This window comes from Dasypus novemcinctus, chromosome 6 (assembly GCF_030445035.2).
Source record: "Dasypus novemcinctus isolate mDasNov1 chromosome 6, mDasNov1.1.hap2, whole genome shotgun sequence".
NCBI classification, from domain to species: domain Eukaryota; kingdom Metazoa; phylum Chordata; class Mammalia; order Cingulata; family Dasypodidae; genus Dasypus; species Dasypus novemcinctus.
This window is the reverse complement of record NC_080678.1, coordinates 41,661,030-41,682,590: the sequence shown is the minus strand read 5'-3', so window position 1 is coordinate 41,682,590 and position 21,561 is coordinate 41,661,030. Positions and strand designations below refer to the sequence as shown.

General features: G+C 54.9%; 1 protein-coding gene and 1 long non-coding RNA gene across 3 annotated transcripts; one reads left to right on the top strand and one right to left on the bottom strand.

Annotated features, from left to right (window-relative positions):
• The first annotated feature begins 374 nt into the window (after window positions 1–374).
• Window positions 375–15,403, top strand: GOLGA7B (golgin A7 family member B). Of its 2 annotated transcripts, none has more exons than XM_004457022.4 (5): window positions 375–600; window positions 7,817–7,942; window positions 11,490–11,642; window positions 11,722–11,823; window positions 13,455–15,403. In XM_004457022.4, exons 1-5 carry the CDS (start codon window positions 589–591, stop codon window positions 13,563–13,565), a joined length of 504 nt encoding a protein of 167 aa, XP_004457079.1. In that variant the 5' UTR covers window positions 375–588; the 3' UTR covers window positions 13,566–15,403. The 2 variants fall into 2 exon arrangements, with proteins under 2 accessions (XP_004457079.1, XP_058154629.1); XM_058298646.2 differs by lacking the exon at window positions 375–600 and adding an exon at window positions 6,759–6,994.
• LOC131278709 (uncharacterized) lies at window positions 4,904–9,035 on the bottom strand. Its single transcript, XR_009186118.1, has 2 exons — window positions 8,866–9,035; window positions 4,904–5,048 (listed from the first exon to the last, which is right to left on the bottom strand). It is a non-coding gene; the product is annotated as an uncharacterized lncRNA (long non-coding RNA).
• Window positions 15,404–21,561: the final 6,158 nt, after the last annotated feature.

Below are 21,561 nucleotides of genomic sequence, written 5' to 3'. Positions count from 1 at the left end.
ACCCAGGCAGAGCGGGGAAAGGGTAAGGGGCGGCGGGGGGAGTTTGGAAAGCAAGGACGCCGCACCCGGGGGCCTGGGCACGGGTCGGGGACGGCCAGCCCCCGCAGGCTCGAGCGCCTGGCCCCTGAGCCGCCTGCCCCTCGCTCCTGCCCGCCGGGCCCCGGGAGGCCGCGGGAGCGAGCGCAGCGCCGCGGGCGCTCGGGGAGGGGCAGGCCGGCGGGCGAGGCGGGGCCTGGGCGGGCGCGCAGCCTCTGCCGCGGGCGGGGCTCCTGCCGCGGGCGCCCGAGTCTGGGGGCCGCGGCTTCCCCCTCCCCGCCCGCCGCGGCGCCTGGCCCCTCCCCGCGCCGCCCCCACCCCGCCGCCGCCGCCGCTGCGGGAGACGAGCCGGGCGGCCGCCTGCAGGAGCCGCGGCAGCCGGCGAGCGGGCCGTGAGAGCCTCGGGCGCGGCCTCGCCTCCCGGGCCCCGCGGCCGCATCAGCACCGAGGACAGCGCCCCGACCCCCGGCCCGCCGCCTGCCCACCCGCTCCCCGAGTCAGCACCGCGGACAGCCTCGCCCGGGGGCTCCGAGCGGTCGGCGGCCCCGGAACATGGCCACCGAGGTAGGGGGCGAGCCCCGGCCCGCAGGCAGCGCGCGACTGCCGCGGGGACGCGTCCCCTCTGGGGCGGGCTGGGCGGGAGAGGACGGCGGGGATGAGGGCTGGGGGGCTCCCGAGGGAGGGCGTGGGTGTGTGTGTGTGAAGTGGCAGGGTGGGAGAGGGGGGCTGCCCGTGAGGGCTCATCCCTGACCCCTGGCTTGTCAATCTTCCCCATGCCCCCCCCCAGGCCCGAAGCTGCCCACCCCACTTGTTGGCACCAGTTCCAGGCTTCTCCAGGGCTCCGGGCTGGGGTTTCCCCTTCCCCAAGTCCTGAACCGGCTTCCTTAGAGGATTAGGGACATGTGTGCACCCGTGTGTAAGGAGAGGGAGGCGGGCCGGTTGCTGTTGCTATGCAGTGCAGTCATCTAGCTTTGGAACCCAAAAGCTTGGCTAAGGGACAACAGACCTGCCTCTGTACCCCCATTCCCTTCTGGGCAGGGAGGGGACAGAGACATCCTCAGGCTGAGAACCGAAATGGTTGATTTTACTGAACTAACTGCAGGGACCCACACTTCTTGCCTTTTCACCCTGTTTAAATCTCCTGTCCCAGGGGCTGCACAGTTTCCCTGTGTGATGGGAGGGGCTGCCTTCTTCGAGATGTGCCTGTAGGTGTGCCACCTTCAAGGGACTTGAAGCCCGAACCAAAGAACCTGTTAGCAGAGGGCAGAATCTTGGTGCAATGCTTAGGAGACCAGGAATGATCCCCTCTCCCCTTAGAGGTAGTTTGGTCAATACCACCACCTAATTTTGTGAGGGAGGTGGCAACTCTTTAGGTCCCCTTGTTGGTAAAACTAACAAGAACAAAGGGGGAGAGTTACTCGATGTATACACAGCATGTCAGCAGCAGAACTGAAAGTTTCTTTTCCATTTCTGGAAGGACACCCAGGACACGGGGGTCTCCCTAGTCCTGATGTTGACTTCCTTTGTGGACCACCCACTTTCCAGCCAGCTGGAGCCCAGACAGGGGGAGAGCAGAGGCTTTTGAATGATTTTAGGCAGTGCCTCTGCGCATCCTGACAATCAGTGTGGCATCAATACTAAGTATTATTGTTATTATTCTGCTGTCATTGCCACCACAGAACAAGGTGGGGTTGCTTGGCATCACTCAGCGTCCTGCAGGCACAGGGTTAGCTAGGAGGAGAGCTTGCCCCCAGGACCCTGTGAGGGAGCAGGACCTGAGCAGACCCATGGAGCTTGGCTTCTAGGGTGGAGAAATGTGGAGTGCCCAGAAAGTGCCAAGGATACTGAGAAGCCTGGAAGAACAAAGGCAGAAGTGACCGAGGCGCTTGTCACCTCAGCCAGACTGGAGCAGAGGCTGCTGGTGTGTTCCAGCCACATGGGCAGAGAAGGGCCAGCAGAGTGGACAGAGAAAGCCTCTGTGGGGTGATCTGACAGATTCCAAGAGGCCTGTCTGTCCCAGCATGTTTCCCCCTGGGTCTGCGTGGTCCACGGACGCCAAGCATCAGACTCACACCTCCAGGCTGAGGCGTTGTTTCCAGGAGGCTGCTGTTAGGCATGCATGACTCTCCCCTGGGAGAGGCCCTGCTCGCAACACCTCTGTGAACGTAGCACTTTCCTGTGCACTAAAGCACTATCGCATGCGTGATCTCCTTTGAGCCTTACAGCCACCCTGTGAAGTGGGCCAGGATGGTGTTATTAGCTCTAATTAGCAGATGAGACAACTCAAGCTCGGAAGCTTGCCTGGTCCCTGTGAAGGAGCCAAGGAAGGCATCATTATCCCATTTTACAGATGATGCAACTGGAATCCAGGGACCTATTCAAGAAAATATGACTAAAAGGCGTCAGGGCCAGGACCTGAACTTGTCTTCTGCCTCCCTGGCCAGTGTCGTTCTACCTTATGCAGGTTTTGTGTATCCAGTTAGCCAACTGTGTTACCTGGTAGAGGTAGGGGTCTTCACTTGAGGCTTTGATCTGGGGAAGGACGCAAAGGAGGTCAGGAAGGGCTGGAGGGTGGGATCTCAGGCCGAGGGTGGAGGGACAGACGAATACCCAGAAGGGGCCGGGCGTCCACTTTACAATTTGGCCTTGGGTGGACCCTGATGGCAGTGCTGGGGGAGGAAGCCTTAGCCTGCCAAGGCACAGAACGTGCACATTATCTGGGCTGTGGGTGAGTCATTCTACCCAGGCTGTTTTGACTATTAGGATTGGGGTAAAATTACCAGGAAAAACCTGTTGGGGGAGGCAAAGCCTCACTCCGGGCTCCCGTGGCCATTTCCCTAGGATTCTGAATGGAAAGTCCTCTGCAGGTGTACTGAGAGGAGGAGGAGAAATGGGGGTGGGGGATGGGATATCCCTGGGAGGGAAGGAGGCATGGAAAGCGGATCTTTTCCTCGTAGGAGTTTGCATTAGAGGAGGGGCGCATGTGAGGAGCTCCGAAGAGGGGTGAGGTCTCCTGAGCATTTGGGAGGCTGTGATGAGCCCTTTCCCTGCGTGGCAGACCTCTGTGAATGTGTGCCACTGGGCTCAGGGTCATCCTGGGAAACAATCCAGATGGCCAGGGGAAGACTGGGAAGTGCCTGGCTGGGAGGGGCTCTCTGAATGTGGAGTTTGTCCCCTAAGAGAGTTTTAAATGCACCCAAACAGCATCAAAACGAGCTTTCGGAGGCTTAGTCTCCTGGGCATGGAAATAAAAAGCAGCAGACAATGGATTGGGCTTGGGCCCCGGTCAATCTGAGAAGAAGGAAGCCCTGGGCCAGTTTTCTGTCTTGAAGCCTGCTCTGGTCACCTGTGACTCATGATCTTCACTGCTCCTCCGCACCCTAGCCGGGGAGTCCTGACTTGTCAGCTGATTCCTGAGTTGAACCTCAAAGGCACCCTATGGAATTAGATGGTTTTTAATGAGGATGGAGTTGTGGGTCCGGATGGGACCTCCTGCTCGTCCTGGTACGCTGGCCTGGGCATGTGCCTCTGTGCTCTGCTGCTTGCTCCTCCCCACCCTTGCAAGGCTGACTCCGCGGTGTGCACAGGCCCTGCATGTGGGACCCGTGGTGCACCCATTCCCCAGGCAGCCTTCTCCCAACCACACTGCAGTTTGAAAGTTGGTGCCAGCAAATGTCATTGCTGATTTTCTCTTCCTCATGAAATACCTCTTGGCCCTGTCCTTACTCAGCTGCCAACAGGCCCAGGGAAGGGTGATGGGAGAGAGGGGCAGGGCCAAGAAAGGTGAGAGGTGGATGAAAAGCTTAGATGTCTGGGCCAGTTAAGGACTCCCGGGGAAGATGCTTAGGGTGGAGGCTGCCCAGGGAAGACCCAGAAGCTGCAGCCTTAGGGCAGGGTGGGCACACATTCTGGGATCTTCTCGTGGGACTTCAGAGCATCCTGGATCTCTGCTAAGCCCCCCATTGGCTTCCTGCGAGCTAGCTCGATGGCAGAGGACCTGAAACCTGACTCTAGTTCTGGCACAAGGGCTCCTGCCATAGGACTTCCTTATTTGGAGGGCCTAAACCAACAGCTCTGAGACTGAATCTGCTCCAAAAGTGTGCCTTATTTGGTCTGCTTAGTGCTTTTAAATTTAAAAAAAATATTGGAAACATTTAAAAATCAGGATATTTCACATTAAGAAAATCTGGATTTATGGCTTTGCTTGAAAAATCAGAAGTGTTGGCAACAAGGGCCCATAATCTCACGTGGCAATGAGCCTTCTCAACATAGGGCATGAGTTTCCTAATTTGCCGGTCTCTACCTGGCCCACATACATGCTTAGCATACCCTGTAAACATTTGTAACCATAATCCCTGATAAGGCTTCTAGAATGTCAGAGCTGGAAGGGGTTTCAGATATTATCCAGTTCCAACTTCTCAATTTTCAGTTGAGGAAACGGAAGCCCAGAGAAGGGAAGAAGTGTTCCCAGGGTTGTGTAGCCAGGACTAGCACCCACATCGCCTTGCACAAGGGCTTCTTGGCACTTCACAACTGAGCCAGTGTGGATGGAGAGGGCCAGGAGAGCCTTGCCTTAAATCCTGCTCATCATCAACCACGGATAAGTCTGTGATGTGTACAAGGCTCTGGCTGTAAAATGTACCTGATACCATCCTCTAGCAACTGCTCAAGACTCCACATATATTTTCCAGGGAGAGGATCAGATTCCTAGTCACCAAGAGCCAGGACAGTGTCCCAAGGCTCAGGCCATTGTTGGGTTAGGAAGGGTGGGGACTCTTCTCACTCTGGCTACTTGAGAACCAATAGAGCAAAGCCAAGAGGAAATGGGACTCTATTAGCTAAGGCAGCAACCTCAAATCTGAATGGCTCAATACAACAGAAGTTTATTTCCTGCTCAGTGAGTCCCAGGCAGGTGTTCCTGATCAGCAGGGGGTGCTTCTCCAAACAGCGATTCAGGGCCTGAGGCTCTTTCCGTCTTGTGGGTCCACAGTCTTCAACACATGGCTCCCTCACTTTCCATGGAGGGGAAAAAGCAAGGAGGAGTGACAAATTTGTATGGTGGCCAAGCCTGCCTGTGACAGTATCACTTCCACTCACAGTCCATTGGCTAAAACTCAGTCACATGGCCACACCTGCCTGCAAAAGAGGCTGGGAATTAATCTAGTTGTGTGCCAGGAGAAAGAAGATATGGCTTGGTGAGCAGCTAGCCAGTGTTTGGGGAAACATATCTTCCTGGTAGCACACAGGTATGGGTGTGTGCATGTGTGCAAGTGTGAGTTCAGGCACCGACAAAGGAGGCAGTGGAAGAGAGGAAGTGGATTCCATATCAGACCGGCTGTGGCACTGTCCCTTTTCTTTCTATGCTCACCACCACTTATCTTGGTTTTGACCAGGGGTCTTAACAAGGGGTCCTTGAGCTTGAATTGAAATTCAAAAAACATTATTCTTATGGGGATGTGTTGGTGTGAGCGTGACATATTCATTAAATAATTCACAGTATAGTGTGGACTTAGTGAGGGGTCTGTGGTTTTCACCTGCCTGGCAAAGGGGTCCATGGAACAAAAGAGGTTAAGAACCCCAGGTTTAGACCCACTTTTGTTTCCCCCGGATGACAACAAAGATAATCATCACTCTAACTGGACCCCTGCCCCAGTCTTGTCCAATTCCCATCCACCCCCGACAAAGCTGCCAGGATGATCCTTCTAGGGCCAGGGGAGTCCATCCTGAAGAGAGAAAAAAAAATCTTAAAAAAAAAAAAAAAAGACTGACTGCCTCTTGTAAATGTGTTTTAGAAGGGTGGAGGGACACACAGCCTCTGCCTTTTCTTTTCAAAACAAAATGATTAAACCTTAACCAGACAGAACAGATAAATTAAAAGAAGGCTTCTTTTTTTCTCAAAATTATCATAGGAACTTAGCAGATGTCAAGGGGGACTTCCTTTATTAAAACCCTCAGAGGGGGAGTGGGTGTAGCTCAGTGGTTGAGTGCCTGCTTCCCATGTTTGAGGTCCTAGGTTTGATCACTGGTACCTCCTAAAAACAAACAAACAAAAAAAACCCCACAGAGGATTTGAGGAATATTAAGAGTAGGAGAGTTTATGGATTATTTAATACAATCACAAGACTTTGGAATCACCCAGATCAGGGAATTCTCAAACAGTGGTCCCCCGATTCCCATCTTCTCAGGTCCTTGATCCACCAATTATCTGCTCTTTCTCTACCAATAGCCTTTCTCTTTTTATGTATTTTTCCCTCCAGCTTTTAAGCTCGTTCAGGTATCTTCTATCTTCAATCTTGCCCCCAGCAGAAACCCCTTCCAGCTCCTGGCAATCTAACCCTTGCCTCCTCTAGGCTATCTCCCACTGCTTTTATCTAATCTGAAAACCAACCCCAGTCAAACTGAAATCTGCAATCTGCTTCGGGTCTTTGGAGTAGACAGTGGCTTTGCACACACCTCTTCCTTTGTCTGGGTTGCCTTTTTCTCCCTCTCCCCGCTCCCTGCCCATCTCCTACAATGGTAACCCCAGGCTTTCCTTTATGATGCAATACAGACTTCAGAAAGCATTTCCTGAGTCAGCATTTTTGGGTAAGATGTTACTTCCTTATAGCATTGGTCACAGTCTAATTAACTGTACATTTACTTGTCTTCCTCCCTGGAGCTCACAGACTGTCTTTGTTCAGCATCCCAGAGCCTGGCAATACTAGGGACTCTGTAAGTGACAGCTGAGAGACTGAATGGCTTCACCTTAATTACACAGGATGAACTGGCTGTTTGCTCGTGATGCCTTTGGGGCTTGGTCTCCGCAGTGGCTCCAATGCTTGGCATATTTCACCCAGTGGGATGCTTGTCTCAAACGTGGGTGATGGTTGCTGCAGAATTGGAGGAAAGAGCCGTGTTCCGTGAAATTGAGCCCACTCTCCTCAAATGATAAAGTTTCTTGTTGATGTCAAGTATGCAGGTGGGGACAAGGACAGAAATGATCCCACTCCTTCTTACCTGGGAAGGGTATTTCTTCAATTTCTGCCCTCAGTCCACTTTATCCATACTTTTCTCTGGGCAAGTTTGAGATGTGCCTGGGCCCCTTCTTTCCTGTGGTGAGAAATACCAGACCTGAAAACTTTCAGGTGCTCTCTGGTTCAGGCTATAAAGTGGCCTGAACCCAAATATCCCTGAGTTCATGGGCACATCAGGTACTCTTACCCCCCTTGCCTCCCTTCCCAACCCTACTTGAAGCTCCAATCAGCAGGGTCTGAGGATTCAGTCTGTTCAGTGCTGGATTCCCAGAGCAGGCGGCCTGACCAGTTGCAAATCCTCTATACTACCTGAATGAGTGAAAACATGAAAGGTCCAAGAGAGGATACGTAGATAGGTAGGTAGGTAGGTAGATGATAGATAGATAGACAGTGTGTGTGCGTGAGAGAGCGAGAGGGACGTGTGTGTGGGGGGAGTGGGGGTGCCTGAGTTGACCACGAGGAGGTCTTGTTCCTCTCGTTAGACTTTGTTTCTGGCTTTGTTGATGGTTCCAGAACCTTTCACTTTGGCTCAGCTTGGCTCTACTTCAGGCTCTTTCTCGATCTTTCTGGGAGAGCTCAGGCATCTTCTTGGATAAACTCCACAGTCCTGCTTCCTCGCAGCCTTCCTGGAGGAGGTGTAGGGTGGCTAATACATCCTAGTAAGCTTGGGCTTTCCTGGTTTTATCACTGAAAACCCTGCACCCTGGGAAACCCATCAGTCCTAGATAAACTGAGACCTCAGCGCAGCTTCCTGTCTGTCTCCTCAGGTCCACAATCTGCAGGAGCTCCGGCGAAGTGCCTCTCTGGCCACCAAGGTCTTTATCCAGAGAGACTACAGTGATGGGACCATCTGCCAATTCCAGACCAAATTCCCCCCAGAGCTGGACAGCCGGGTGAGGAAGTCTTTTTCTAAAGTTGGACCGCAGGCCATGCATGATGGAACACAGGGGCTTATTTGAATGCATTTTCCAGGATAAAAGTAATAGATGACACATAATGTGTTGAGCCACTTCACATGGAAGAATAAAAAATGTCCTTAACATTGTTTTGCAGTCTCCTCATAGAAAGTTAGGGATGAAGAAACCACAGGGATTTTCTAGCAGTGCTCAAATTGCAGTTACACGAATATCACCAGAAAGCTTGTTTAAAAATATGAATTCCTGAGCCCTAGTGCTGGGATGCTCACTCAGTTGGTGGCTGGGATCTGGGAATCTCCAATTTCCAGTAGCCATTCTCTACCTTGGCTGCATATGAGAATTCCCTGGGGAGCTCTTAAAACCCTGGCTCTCAGGCCACGCCCCAGATCAATCAAATCAGAATCTCTGGGAATCTCGGTATTGTTTCAATCTCCCCAGGTGATGCTGATGTGCAGCCAGAGTTGAGGATCTTAATTTTTAATGAGGGATCCTCAGGTGATTCAGAATCAGATGATTCAGAGATCACACTTTCAGAACCGCTGGCCTTCTAGTAGAGTACTTCTTAGTTCTCTCTTGGCTATACATTAGAATCACCAGGGGAAGTTGTTTTTGTTTTTAAGTGGTGTTGGGGGTTGAACCTGGACCTCATATATGGGAAGCAGGTACTCAACCACTGAGCTATGCCCACTCCCCGTCAGGGGAGTTTTTGAAACAAGTGCTCTGCAGCTCGGGTAAGGTAGGGCAGTGGTGGACTTCGTTGCTTAGACTCATCCTCCCCTCTCTCAAGGACCATTTGAATTACAATCTTTTGGGGTTGGGCCTTGGGCATCTGCAGGTTTTTCAAGCTGCCCAGGTGATTAGTATGCACCCAAAGTTGAGAACCACTAAGTCCTTATTACCAGATCTGTGTCTGTGGACTGGCTGTATCTGCATCACCTTGAAGCTTGTGAGAAATGCAGACTCCCAGGTCCCATCCTGGATCTACTGAGTCAGAACCTGCGTTTTAACAAGATCCTTAGTTATCCTTATGTACATTAAGCTTTGGGAAGCACTGAACTAGCCCATCCTTCTCATTTTAACAGAGGAAACTGAGGGCCAGAAAGGGGAATTAAAATAGGCTAGTGTCTGAGCCAGGTATGTTTTGGTGCCCTGACGGTGCTTGTTCACAGGGCTCATATTTTCTTACAGATGCAATTGTATCCTTGGGTAGGGATAAAACCGGATGCCTTCGTGATCACAGTCTTGGCAGGGAAAGCTTAGAGATTTGGAAGAAAGGGCTGGCGGCTGCTTTTCCCTCCTTCTTCCCACCTTGGGCAAGGAGAGAACCCAATGCTTCATCCCAGAGCCTGCCAGTTGGCATCAAAAGTGATCGACGAAAGCTTGTGTCAGAGCCCCTCCCTCTAGCCCCCGCTCCTGGGGGTCCTCAGCTTCTTCTGCTGAGTTTGGCTCCTGGTTCTGGAGGTGTATATATAATAGTTCTCATCCCAGGCTGCCTTAGAACTGGGCTGGAATTTCGAGAGAGCAGAGGGCAGACTGATTCTTCCAACCAGCAGCCCAGGCAGATCTGAATGCAGGGTGGAGTTTGCGGAGGGTGAGGCAGGGCTGCCCTTTGCTGATGTGACCCCTAACCAGCTTTGGGGGTCTCATCTTAGCATGCCTGTCCCTGGAGTACAGCAGCAGGGCTTGGATCAGGGACCAGGTGGGCAGAATTTTCCGTGTGCTCCCTCCAGGTCTGTGAACGAGCAGTGGCTGGGAACCCCAGAGCTTCTTACTGTTCTTGGGGAGAGCTTTTACCCCAGAAGGGCTGGGAGGTCACTAACTTGCACGATGGGCAGTTCTAGTCCTGTGGGGTGGGGGGCTCTGAAGAATGTGGTTGGGATTGCAGATGTTTTGACAGCTGCTGAGTTTGGAACATGACCTTCCAGACTGGTGCAGGCTTGCCTGAAGAGCGGAGACTCTGGGGTCAGGGTTGTGTAACCTTGGATAAGTTCACTCAATGTTCAGCAAGGATTTCTGAGCGCCGACTATGTATTAGGTCCTGGGGACATAGGAGTGAACAAACCCACATGGAGTTTATTTTCTATTGGACAGTATATAGCAACTCAGATGATACACGATGGAGAGAAATGAGGGGCCAGGGAGTGGGGAAGTTGGAGGGCAAGAGCTGAGGAAGCTGGGGAAGTCAGGGGAGGAATGTTCCAGCCGAGGAAGCAGGCGTAAACGACCCGCGGCTGGCTCAGCAAGTTTGTGGAGCAGCAGGGAGGTCAGCGTGGCTGCAGGAGGGCTGAGCAGGGAGGGCAGCAGGAGCTATGCTCAGAGGGAAGCGGGGCCAGGCCAGGTCGGGCCTAGCAGGCAGTGTAAGGAATCCTTGGCTTTTAGTTGGAGAGAAATGGGAAGACTTTGGATGCTCTTGACCAGAGATGTGACATGGTCAAACTTAAATTTGAACAGGGGGCAGGAGAATGGGGGGGAGGAGATGGGGAACCAGAGATGATGGTGGCCTGGTCCTCACCTCCTGAGGTCTTAGGTCAGCTTCTCACCTGCAACATGGGAATGATAGTGCTTTTCTGATAGGATTGTTAGGAGGGTTGAATGGAATAATGCATACAAAATTCTTGGCACATAGAAAGTGCTTGGTCTGCAGGACCTCGTGTTACAGAGACAGGCAGGGCAGTGTCTCTATTGCCCAGACACAGGGGCTGTGGTGTTCTGGGCGACCTCTTAGCTAGCAGGCAGTGCCCGCTCCTGGAGAGGCGCTCTTGAGGTCTCTCCCCACCCATGTCACGCAGTGGGGTCCATTGACCTGGCCCAAGCTCTCTCACAGCCACCGAGAAGGGGGGTGACAAAGTCCCCAGAATTCTTAGAGAACGGTCTGTAGAGAATGGACCCATCCAGGAGAGCATAATGAGCTTCCTGTTTCTGAGAGAAGCCACGCAGCTCTTCTGATTTCCTTTTTATAGAGGAGAAAACTGAAGCCCAGAGTGGTCAAGCCATTATTTTTTAAAAGTTTTACTTGTCTTTTTTAAAAAAAAACATACATAGATCACAAAAAGTGTTACATTAAAAAATATAAGATGTTCCCATATAGCCCACCCCCCATCCCCCCAACCCTCCCACAACAACAACCTCTTTCATCATTGTGGCACATTCACTGCATTCGGTGAACACATTTTGGAGCACTGCTGCACCACATGGATAATAGTTTACATTGTAGTTTACACTCTCCCCCAGTACATTCAGTGGGTTATGGTTGGATATATAATGTCCGGTTAAGCCATTATTAGTCCAAGGGCGCACAGCCAGTGATGGCCAAGTCTGGACTGGACCCAGGTCTCCTGACTCCCAGTCCAGGGTGCTTTCTGCTCCACCTTCACCTACCACCTCTTTCTGGTCTTGCCTGTATGCCACTGTGCCCGCCCCAGGCATCCTGCCCGCGTCCCTGTGGCCCCATCGCTGCCCCCCATGATTGTCCCCACACCAGGGAGGTAACCTCAGCCTGCTCCTTGTCCCTGTGTCCCTCCAGATCGAGCGGCAGCTCTTTGAGGAGACTGTGAAGACCCTCAACAGCTTCTATGCGGAGGCCGAGAAGATCGGGGGCAGCTCCTACCTCGAGGGCTGCCTGGCCTGCGCCACGGCCTACTTCATCTTCCTCTGCATGGAGACCCACTACGAGAAGGTGGCGCCCCGACCTGCCCACGACCCCTCACCCGGGGCTTCAATCCCGGATGCTCGCCCTCAACTGACCCTTCTTACAGGTTCTCAAGAAGATCTCCCGGTACATCCAGGAGCAGAATGAGAAGGTCTTCGCCCCGCGCGGCCTCCTGCTCACCGACCCCGTGGAGCGCGGGATGAGGGTCGTATCCTTCCTGGCTCTTCTGTGTGGGGTCTCCGAGGCAGCCTGTCCGGCCGTGCGTGAGGCCGCCAGGAAACGGGGACCACCCCAGGGGCCCCAGGCCAGCACTGCCCTGGAACTCCCCAGCTGGCCCGTTGTCATTCTCCCCAAGTCCCTCACCACAAGTGTTGGTGCTATTTGTGAATTTCAGGGCTTGAATTAGTTGGGCTGCATCTAATCAGTGTTGAATATAGGCCCGTATTCTCTTCCTAGGGCAGCTGTAACAAAGTGCCACAAACAGGGAGGCTTGAAACCATAGGAACGTATCCTCTCAGCACGCTGGAAGCTACGATCCCAACCCCGGGTGCTCCCTCCAGCAGCTCGAGGGGACGATCCCTCCTGGTTTCCAGCTCTGGGGGCCTCCGGCATTCCTGGGCTGGTGGCAGCACCTCCACCCCCACCTCTCCTGGCTGGCGTCCCTTGGAGTGTCTGTCTCTCTTACAGGGACACCAGGCACTGGGTTTAGGGCCCACCCTAATCCAGTGTGACCTCATCTTAACTAATGACCTCTGCAAAGACCCTGTTGCCAAATAAGGTCACAGTCACGGGTGCCAGGGGCTAGGGCTTGAACGTGTCTCTCAGGGGGACACAATTCAGTCCACCACAGTGCCACACTGATGGCATATACCAAAGTGCTCCGGAAACACGAATTCACATAATTCTCAAGCCAACTCTAAGGTAGGTGACTCCTACCACCCTCTTTGTAGAGAAGGACACTGGTTCACGGTCACATGGCTGGTGACTGTCCAAGTCAGGATTTGAGCCCAGGCCAGCTGGACCCCCAGGCCTTTCTCCAACTGCCCCTCAAGGGCTGTGCAAATCGCCATCTGCCTTCACATCCTGTCATATGTGGCCCTCACTGAACCCCATGTGGCCCCATTACCCGCACCCCCCCCCCTTTGTGGGTGAGGGAGACGAGGTCTGGGATGAGGAGACTCCGTGGGCTCAGCCCCTGGAGGCTGGAGGTCAGCTCGCCCCCCTGGGGTCGTGTGGTCAGTACCCACATGCCTCCCCGTCAGCAGCGATGGGAGCAGAATGTAGACTCACACATTATACTAAAGACTAAAGAGAAGCCCCAGCACCGCATGCCTGCAAAGCCCCACGAGAGGAGTTTCTTTCCATTTTGCCTTTCCTCTGCTGGGCATTGCTCATAGCGCTTTACGTGCAGCGTTCCACTGAATCCTCGCAAGAGCCCCCAGATTCTGTTATCAACCCAAATGTGATCGTGATGGGTCGCCAGACTGTAAGTAGACAAGTCAGGATTTGAACTCGGGACATCCAAGTCCTCACACTTAGGCTGCAGTAAGGCACATGCCTCCCCTTGGAGATGGTGATCAGACCCACTGGAATGGAAGCCCGGCGAGGGCGGGAGCGTGACCACGGCTGTGTGCCCAGCACCCACGGTGGCCGCCCTGCACGGCCCTGGTCCTGACGGCTGAGTGGGTGAAAGCCCGATGGGCTTGGGTGGTCGAGCTCCCCAGGCCGCCCTCCCCGCCCCTCACCATCTGGCCGGCAGCACCGGCCTCCCGGTGGGGCCTCAGTGGGCAGGTTCACGCCCGGCCCCTGCTTGGCAGCGCTCCTTAACTGCTGCCCCAGATCGAGATCTCCATCTACGAGGACCGGTGCAGCAGCGGCAGCTCCAGCAGCGGCAGCAGCAGCGGCAGTGGCAGCAGCAGCGGTGGGGGTGGCGGGGCGGGGGCCCGGTGACTGGCCGAGAGCCCCTGCGGGGACGTGTACGGCCGGAGCGAGGGCCTCTCAGACCTGCGGCGGCTGCGCTACCAGAGCACCCGCTTCTGAGTCGTTCTCTGGGCCCACCCTGCTGCCCGGGGTGGGAGGGAGGGGTGCCCGGCCCAGCGTTTCCTGCCGGCCGTCGGCCCAGGGCCCCTGCCCCTTGCCACTGGCAGGGTCGGTCCACTGCCTGACCTGGCTCTTTCCCGATGGGGCAGGTCCGGGTCACACACAGCCATTTGGAAAGTCCCTTTCACCCGAAGCTCCTCTCCCATCCCCCCAGAGGGGGCCCAGCCCTGTCGCCTACAGAATTCTATCCTGCATGTTTCCTCATCCCAAATCCTACCTCCACCAAGACTCCAGCCAAATGGCCTCAGCTGAAGGGGCGCTCTCCCCTCGGGGCCCTGCTCCCCACGGCTGTCCCCTCGTGTCTGCTCTTTCCAATGCCCCCCAGGACCTCTGCCTGTCCGTGATCCGCCTCCACTGAACTCGAGGTCTGGGGAGACGCAGTGGTCAGCCCCTGGGCCTGTGGAGGGACCCAAGCCCTCCTGACCTCCTCTAGCCCTGTGGCTTCCCTGCTCTCCACCCAGAGCCGGGAGGCCACCGTGGCCCTGCCAGCAAGCGCCCGAGTCCTGAGACTCTCAGGCCACTGGGCTCCAGCCATGGGGTGCCAGGAGCGGGGCTGCTGGAGGCTGTCTGGGGGCCTAGAGAGGTCAGCCCTCAAAGGGCCCTCAGGGAAAGAGGTACCTTGAGGGGCTGGAACCCCCTGAACCGGAGCCATCGTCCTGAGACAGGTGCCTGCGTGAAGACGAGTGTGTGTGCACACGTGCCCGTGTGTGTGAGTGCACACATGCGAGTACACGTGTGTGAGTGCAAGTGTGTGCCTCTTGGCTGGTAGGCCAGCGACTGCCCCCTCTGCATCCTGTCTTGTCTTGGCGTCACGACGGGTCTGTGGCTTCTTCCTGGTGGGTCCAGCCTGGCCCCCTGTATGTAATGTCCTAAGTCCCCTCACCCGCCTGGACAGGCTGCCAGCTTGGCTCTTTCTGGCCTCCTGGCATCCGGGACCGCCACCCCCACCCCGGCTTCTGACTCTACTGTGTACCTTCTAGCAGAGAGAAGCTGGGGTCCTAGGAGAGCAGAGCCAGCCTTCCAAGGGCTTTCCGTGCCCCTCCCCCAGCCCCCGTGAAGAGGCAGTGGGTGGCAGGTGCTGTGTAGCCAGCACCCGCAGGCTCCAGGCTCTGTGGGGCCGTGTGAGTGAGGCTTCCTGGGACGTTCAGAGGAGCCGGCAATGTGTGTGTGTGTGCGCGCGTGTGTGTAGGGCAAATCCCTCCTGGAAAGGAAAGGAGGACCGCCCAGCCAAGGCCGCTCTGGCTCCTGAGGCCAGGGGAGCAGCAGGTGCCAGCAGCCTCATGGTCCCTGAAGATGGGCAGAAAGAGGCTGCCTGCCTCTGTGCCGGCGGGAGGCGCTAGGAGCGGACCCGAGACCAGCCGCTGCGGTTTGCTTCCTGGAGCCAAAGAGGCGCCTGCTTCTCTTTGGGTCGCAGGAGCAGTGTGTGGAGGAGTTGCCTGCCCGGAGGGCTGGGGAGGGTGGGCCCAGCCCCTGACGCCCAGGGAGTCCTGGCCCAGGGGTGCCCCAGAGGCTGCGGCCCAGCGGGTTCCACCACAGCCCCCCCGAGGCCCGGCCTGTGCCTGTGCTGCCCTGCTGTGTGGCGGTCATCACGTCGCACCGGTGCATCTTCTGGGGGACAGCTGGGCACAGGCCATGGGGCGGCCTTTTGTTTTATTATTGTTTTCCAATAAAAGGACTTGCCAGTGTGAGGCTCCGTGCTTCCTTTCCCGCAGGGGCAGGGTGGCTCCCCGGGCCCCCTGATCCTTTCCTCTGGAAGATGTGAGGAGGTGCATGCAGTGGAGTGTGGGAGCAGGTTGGCTTGAGAGCCCGCGCAGAAGCGGTCATCGCTCATTCCTTGAGCTCTTCCTCCGGATTGGGCCCCGGCCGGGGCTGGATCACGCAGGCCGGTCAACGCCGAGGACTAGAAGGAGGCGGGCGTTGGAGCCTAGCAGAGTGTATCTTGGATTTCACAGAATTAAATAACATTAATTGAGCACCTACTGAGTGCCAGACACTTTACTAAAACCATATCCTAGAACTGGAAGGGGACTTAAAGATCATCTGAATCCTTTCGTCTTAGAGAGGTGGCACTGAGAGGCCAGAGAGGGTGAGGGACCTCCCCAGGGTCACACAGCTGGCTGCTGGTGACAGTGCTAAGCTGGGAACTGAGGTTGGTAGGGCACCCTGAGGGGAAGTTGCCTGAGGCTGCAGAGCAGTGGACCAAGGCTATGTTCCTCAACTGGGGGAACAACACTCTGGCCATTGGGTGGGGATTGGGGGATCCCCTCTTGGTCGTGCTGGGTGGGGCTCTGGGTGGCTCTCACACGGGTACTTACTGTTCCTCTGACGCAGCCACAGGCAGCCTAGACTCTGCTCAAACCCAAGCTGTGTGGGGGAGCACGGTGTCCTCTAACACAGGTGGGTTCATTCTGTCTGTCCTGTTAGTACAGGAAGTTCCTTCTACCCTGAGGCCAGACTTGAACCCCTGCACAGCTGTCCTGGAGAGAGAGCCTGATGAGGGTTGAGGATTTCCAAACTGGTAAAACCACCTCAGTGCAGGTCCCAGAGAGGCTCTCGGCCCACTCGCTTTCAAATAACAGTAATACCATCGTTACTAGCTAACGTTTAGCACTTTCTATGTGCTGGGCACCAGGCTACATGGAACATCATCTAATCCTCCTGACAACCCTCCTTGGTGTAGGCTGTTATTCCCATTTTACAGACTGAGTCTCAGGGAAGTTAAGTAACTTGCCCAAGGCCACACAGCTGGGAAGTGGCAGAGCTTGGCTTTGAACCCAGGCAATCTGACTCCACACCGTGGAGGTGATGATAGATTCAGCTTCAGAGACCCCTCGGCTGCTTGAGGTCCTCAGCCATCCTAGGATTAGGATCTGGCAGGTTCCCAGGACAGAAGTTGGTGCCGTGCCTGGGCTCCGAGGCAGGGGTGGTACCTCCAGCCCAGGGTGTCACTGGACCATGGGTGGGCTGTGCTGGGGCCAGCTGTGAAGGGCAGTGGGGGAGACCCGATTCACTGCGGCTGGGCCATGGTTCTGGTACTTCTCTGCTGGCTCAGTTATGGGGGAAGTGGCCCCTCTCCCAGGTCCAGTTCCAGTCACGTCCCTGCACCCCCTTGCCAGCCAGGGACAGGCCTGCACAGAACCTGGGGGGCTGAGGAGCCCTGCTGCTGCCTTGGCCAGGGTATCCATCCACCAGGTCCCTTCTGAAGGCGCTTGGCGCCCAGGCATGCCCCGGAGCTCTCAGCTGCATGCTCTGCTCCCCCACGGCCACCTGCAGTTCCCTTGGCCAAAGGCAGGGCGTGTGAAAGCCACAGGGCTTAGGGAAGCTGGAGGCGCCGCCGGGTGGTGGAATAGCGCACTGCGCCTGCGGCTCGAAGGATGCTGGGGCACGGCGAGTCGGCTGTTGTGAAACTGTGCCTGCCACCCCCAAACTGGCAACTGTTCCCAACTGGCAAGGAGTTTTCTGCGGCTTCCAGAGGCATGGGGCAAAGGAAGAGTCTGGTGATGTGATTTTTTTTCTCCAGACAGTGGGCCCCTGGGCACTGTATTCTGGGCACTAGACTCTCTGGGGTCTCATCCGCCCTGGTAACCCGGCCTTGTTGCTCCACAACACAGAAGGATTCACAGCGATGAGGGCCGCTGGCAGGAGGCAGCCCCGCTCTGGTTTTGGTTTTACTTTTGCTTCCTCGAGGTTGAAGGCTTTGGGAACAAGACTCCAGGTTAGACCCGAATGTGAGCTCCGCGTCCGTGATATTAGCACATGCTGGCGATTCCTGGAGCCTCCGTTTCCTCAGCTGTAAGATAGGGTAATAGTATCTCCTTCACAGAACTGTGTAGACCAGTGATTCTCAGCCTTGGCTGCAACTGGTATTACCTGGGGACCTTGAGAATCACTGGCGCCTGGTCCTATCCCAGAGATTTTGATTTCATAGGTCGGGGGGTGAGGCCTGGGCACCAGGAGTTTTAGAAGTTTCCCTGTGATTCTAGTGTGAAGACCAAGTCAAGAACCCCTTGTTTAGAGAACACCTGGCCTAGGAGTGCTTCACAGGCCTCTGAAAGTGTTTCTGAGTCCATGAGAGCAGCCAGACAACATGAGCACACACTGTGCGATTCCAGGTGTAACGCGTGTAAAGACAGGTAAAACTGACCTATGGGGTCAGAAGTCAGGATAGCAGGCACCCTGGGGTGGGGGCGGCTGGGGGCTTCTGGGCGCTCGAGCTGTTCTGTTTCTTGATTGGGGTGCCGGTTACACAGGTGTGCTCACTTGTGAGACTTCGTTGAGCTGCACACTTAGGTTGTGTGTATTTTTCTGTAGGTACGATAGACCAGTAAAATTTACGAAAAAGTTTATTGGCTCCAAAATAGGAAAAGAAAGCACAAAATTGAAACCAATGTTTTATTAAATATCTACAAAATATAACAAGCCCAACAGTCAGCAGCAATTCACTTGCCTCCTGTGTAGTCATGAATATGTGCCAGGCTGTGTGGATGGCGGATGTTCTGGGATACTTTGAAGCGATGAGGGGCGGGGCCCCCACAAGATCGTGTCCCTGAGGCCCCAGAAAGTCTTAAAACAGCCCAGGTTTATGTCAGAAGCTCTTAACCTTGAACTCCCTGCACCTGTCTGCAAAATTATATGCCTTTATCTGGGGAAGAGAGTTGACAGCCTTCAGCTGTCAAAGGGGTACGTGACACCCAAAGAGGTTAAGAACTGGTTTCAAGGCGTCAGTGAGAAACTGTCCACGATTGTGCCCGGCATGAAAAGGCGCTTGGCAACGTCAGTTTCTTTCTTTCCTTCCAGAGTCCAGCCTTCGGGGGTGGGGGGGAGTTCCACGTGGGCCTTCTCAGGTGACTTCCAGAAGGGCTGCCCTCTGGCAGCACTGAGGGCAGACTGCTGAGCTCGCAGAGCTGCCCCTAAGAGGCCACTCAAGGGCCTGTCATTCCCGCATCCGCAGGCACGGAGCCAGCAGCTCCGCCCTGCAGCCCCACCAGCCCTTTCGCTTTGGAATCGGGGATGATGCAGGCAGTGAAAGTGTGAAGGGGGTCAGAGGCCTCACCAGCTGGGTGACACCCCGGAAATCCCTCGACTACTCTGAGTCTCAGCTCTGTCGGTTGTAAAATGAGAGCATTATGGGAATGCTCTTCTGTCCATGGTCATCTCTTTCTCCCATGTAAGATATTATTGTGATAGCTGAAGTTACACTAGAATCTCATTATACAGTGGCCTCATGATATACATTTATAGCCAGGTTCTGATTCTTGCACAGAATAAACATAGTTATGCAAAGGTTTGCTGATGCCCTAATACATGCCAGAAACATTCCTGTATATTATTATTATTCCATTGAGTTCTTTAATACTCTAGTGGGTGGTTATATTTGAATTATTTTATAGATGAGGAAACTGAACCTCCAGGGGATTGGGTAGCTTGACAAGGGCTGCCAGCTAGTAAGCATCAGGGCAAAGACTTGAACTGATTGGAGTCTCCGACTTTAAATCCTGCTTTCATTCTGCCACGATATGTCACAGTCAGACAAAAGATTCCATTCTCCTTGGATTGAATCATAAAGACAGATTCCAGACCCAGAGAGAAGCACGTGGGCAAACACAGACACAGAAAAATTAGCTTTGCAGGGGCATGAAGGTGCTAGTTATTTTGGAGTAATTCAAGTTATCGATTTCTGTAATGGAAAAGTGATTGGGGACCAGCAACCACCTGCGAGCATACTGAGTGAGGGAAGAGGGAAATGTTAGACACGGCTTGCAGAGCCTGGCCTTCATCCATGCTGTCCCCAATTCATCGGTGGACGCTTTGATGGGGGGGTGATCTTGTCTTACTCATTTCCACCTCTTCCCTTCCCCTGCCCCAAATGCCTGTCCTGGCACCTCACCCTTGGCAGGTGAATGGGAAACATAGCCCATCACAGGCTGGCAGGAAGGGATGAAAGGATACAGCCGTGAAATCCTGTAATGGGCCACTGGGGAAGCAGCTTAGGCAGATGCAGACAGGCAAGGAAGCGGTCACCGAAGCACTCAGACGGCAAGTGGTTGGAGAATAACTGAATGCAAGGCTGGAGGCAGCGAGCCCAGGCCCTCCCTGCACTGGGCAGCAGCCCTCCGTAGTGTTGCCCTGGCCGATTGTGTTCTCGTGGTTCTGCTCATGCTCTCCGCCTCCCCTAGGGGAGGAGAGGGGAAGGCTGCACCCTGATCCCACTGAACGCCATCCTACTGAAGCGTGGACATCCTTGGGGGTGAGTGCTTTTCTGAGCGGTCTGGGCCTCAGGCCCTGCAGGGCGACGTGCCACAGATGGATGGATGGTTGGATACGTGGATGGATACAGGGAGGAGAGGGGCATGGAGATGACCGATGGTCCGAGATGAACAAGGGGCTGCCTGGCCTAAGATGGATGCGGGCAGGCCCTGGAGGGCAGGAGAATAGATGGGTACTGACTGGCCCTGTCCTTCCAGAGCGCTTCAGAGGAAAGATACTGCATTAACCCAGTCCCCAAATGAGCTCACACTGGTGAGTCTGAGGGATGGATGTGTCTTACTGGGAAGGATTCTTACAGGTCTAATGTCACCTCAGTTAATGACATGGATTATTGTCAAATCAGGTACTGCTAGAAGCAGAACTAGAGGTTAAAGGGCCTGGAACAGATTTTTAATAACACCTGCATTTTATTAACCTGGCATTGCTCTGCGTGATCTACGTGCTTTCTCTCAATTAATCCTCTTAACAATTCCATGAGGCTGTTATTCGTGCCTCCATTTTATAGATGGAGAAACTGGGGCTCAGAGAGACGAGTAACTTGCGTAGGCCATTCACAGAGCGGTGGGATGGAGCATATCGGATTCAAGCTCGGGAGTGTCTGATCCCAGAGTCTCAGAATGAAGAGAGAATGATGAAGGTGGGTAAAAGGAAGACAGGAAGGAGGGCCGTGGGGTTTGTGCACCAGCTTTCCGTACTGGGGGCCCCCACAGGGGGTCCTGGTGGCTGGGGCACAGGGAACAGACTCCAGTCCCTGCTCCCATTTCCTCTCTGCCTCTGCACTCGAGGCCTGAAAATCTTGAGTCTGGGGGCCTGAAACTGCAGAGATATGGGGAAACTGTATATGGGGTTTACTGTCCCCACTTTGGCCTAAGCCGTTTTCTCTGCCACAGTCCCCACCCAGAGCTGGAGCCAGCCCTGGGGAGCTGAGTGTGGTCCTCTCCTTCCCCAGGAGCCCTGCGCCCGGGTCCAGGAAGAGGGCGGAGAGCCGGCCCTTGGATCTTTTCCTAGAAGGCTGTAGAGACGGTTCTGGGCCATGAAGAAGGAGCATGAGCGACCTTCCCAGGAATCCTCCTGGCAGGCGGGCGGGGGCACGAGGGCCTGGGTGGCGGTTTCCTGGGAAGGGTACTGACTTCTCCTTCCAGCCTCACCTTGCACTTCTTGCCCACAGCCTCCCTCCTCTCTGCCGACGCTGTCCTCATCTTTGTATCCTAGCTCTGTGTTCCAAGGTCCAAGCCGTGGTTCCTTCTACTTGGTGGCACTTACACTGCCTCAGTTTCCATGTCAGCAAAATGGAAAGAACAAGTGTGGTCCCCACCCCCCAGATATCCAAAATTGATGGATAGAAGTGTGCTTCTGAAACACTGAGTTTCCTGGAGAAGGAGGCTGGGAGCCAGCTGGGGTCGAGTTCTTGGCACGGTTGTCTTTCGAGGAGCAGAAGGAGAGTGGGCCGGGAGGAGCCCTGGGCAGGCCGCAGACTCCTCGCTGGGCTGTGGTCCTGGCAAAGCTCCTGCTCCTTTCTGAACTGCAGCTTCCGCCTCTGCCAAGGGTGGGGCAGGAATAGCTGACTTCTCCGGCGTCC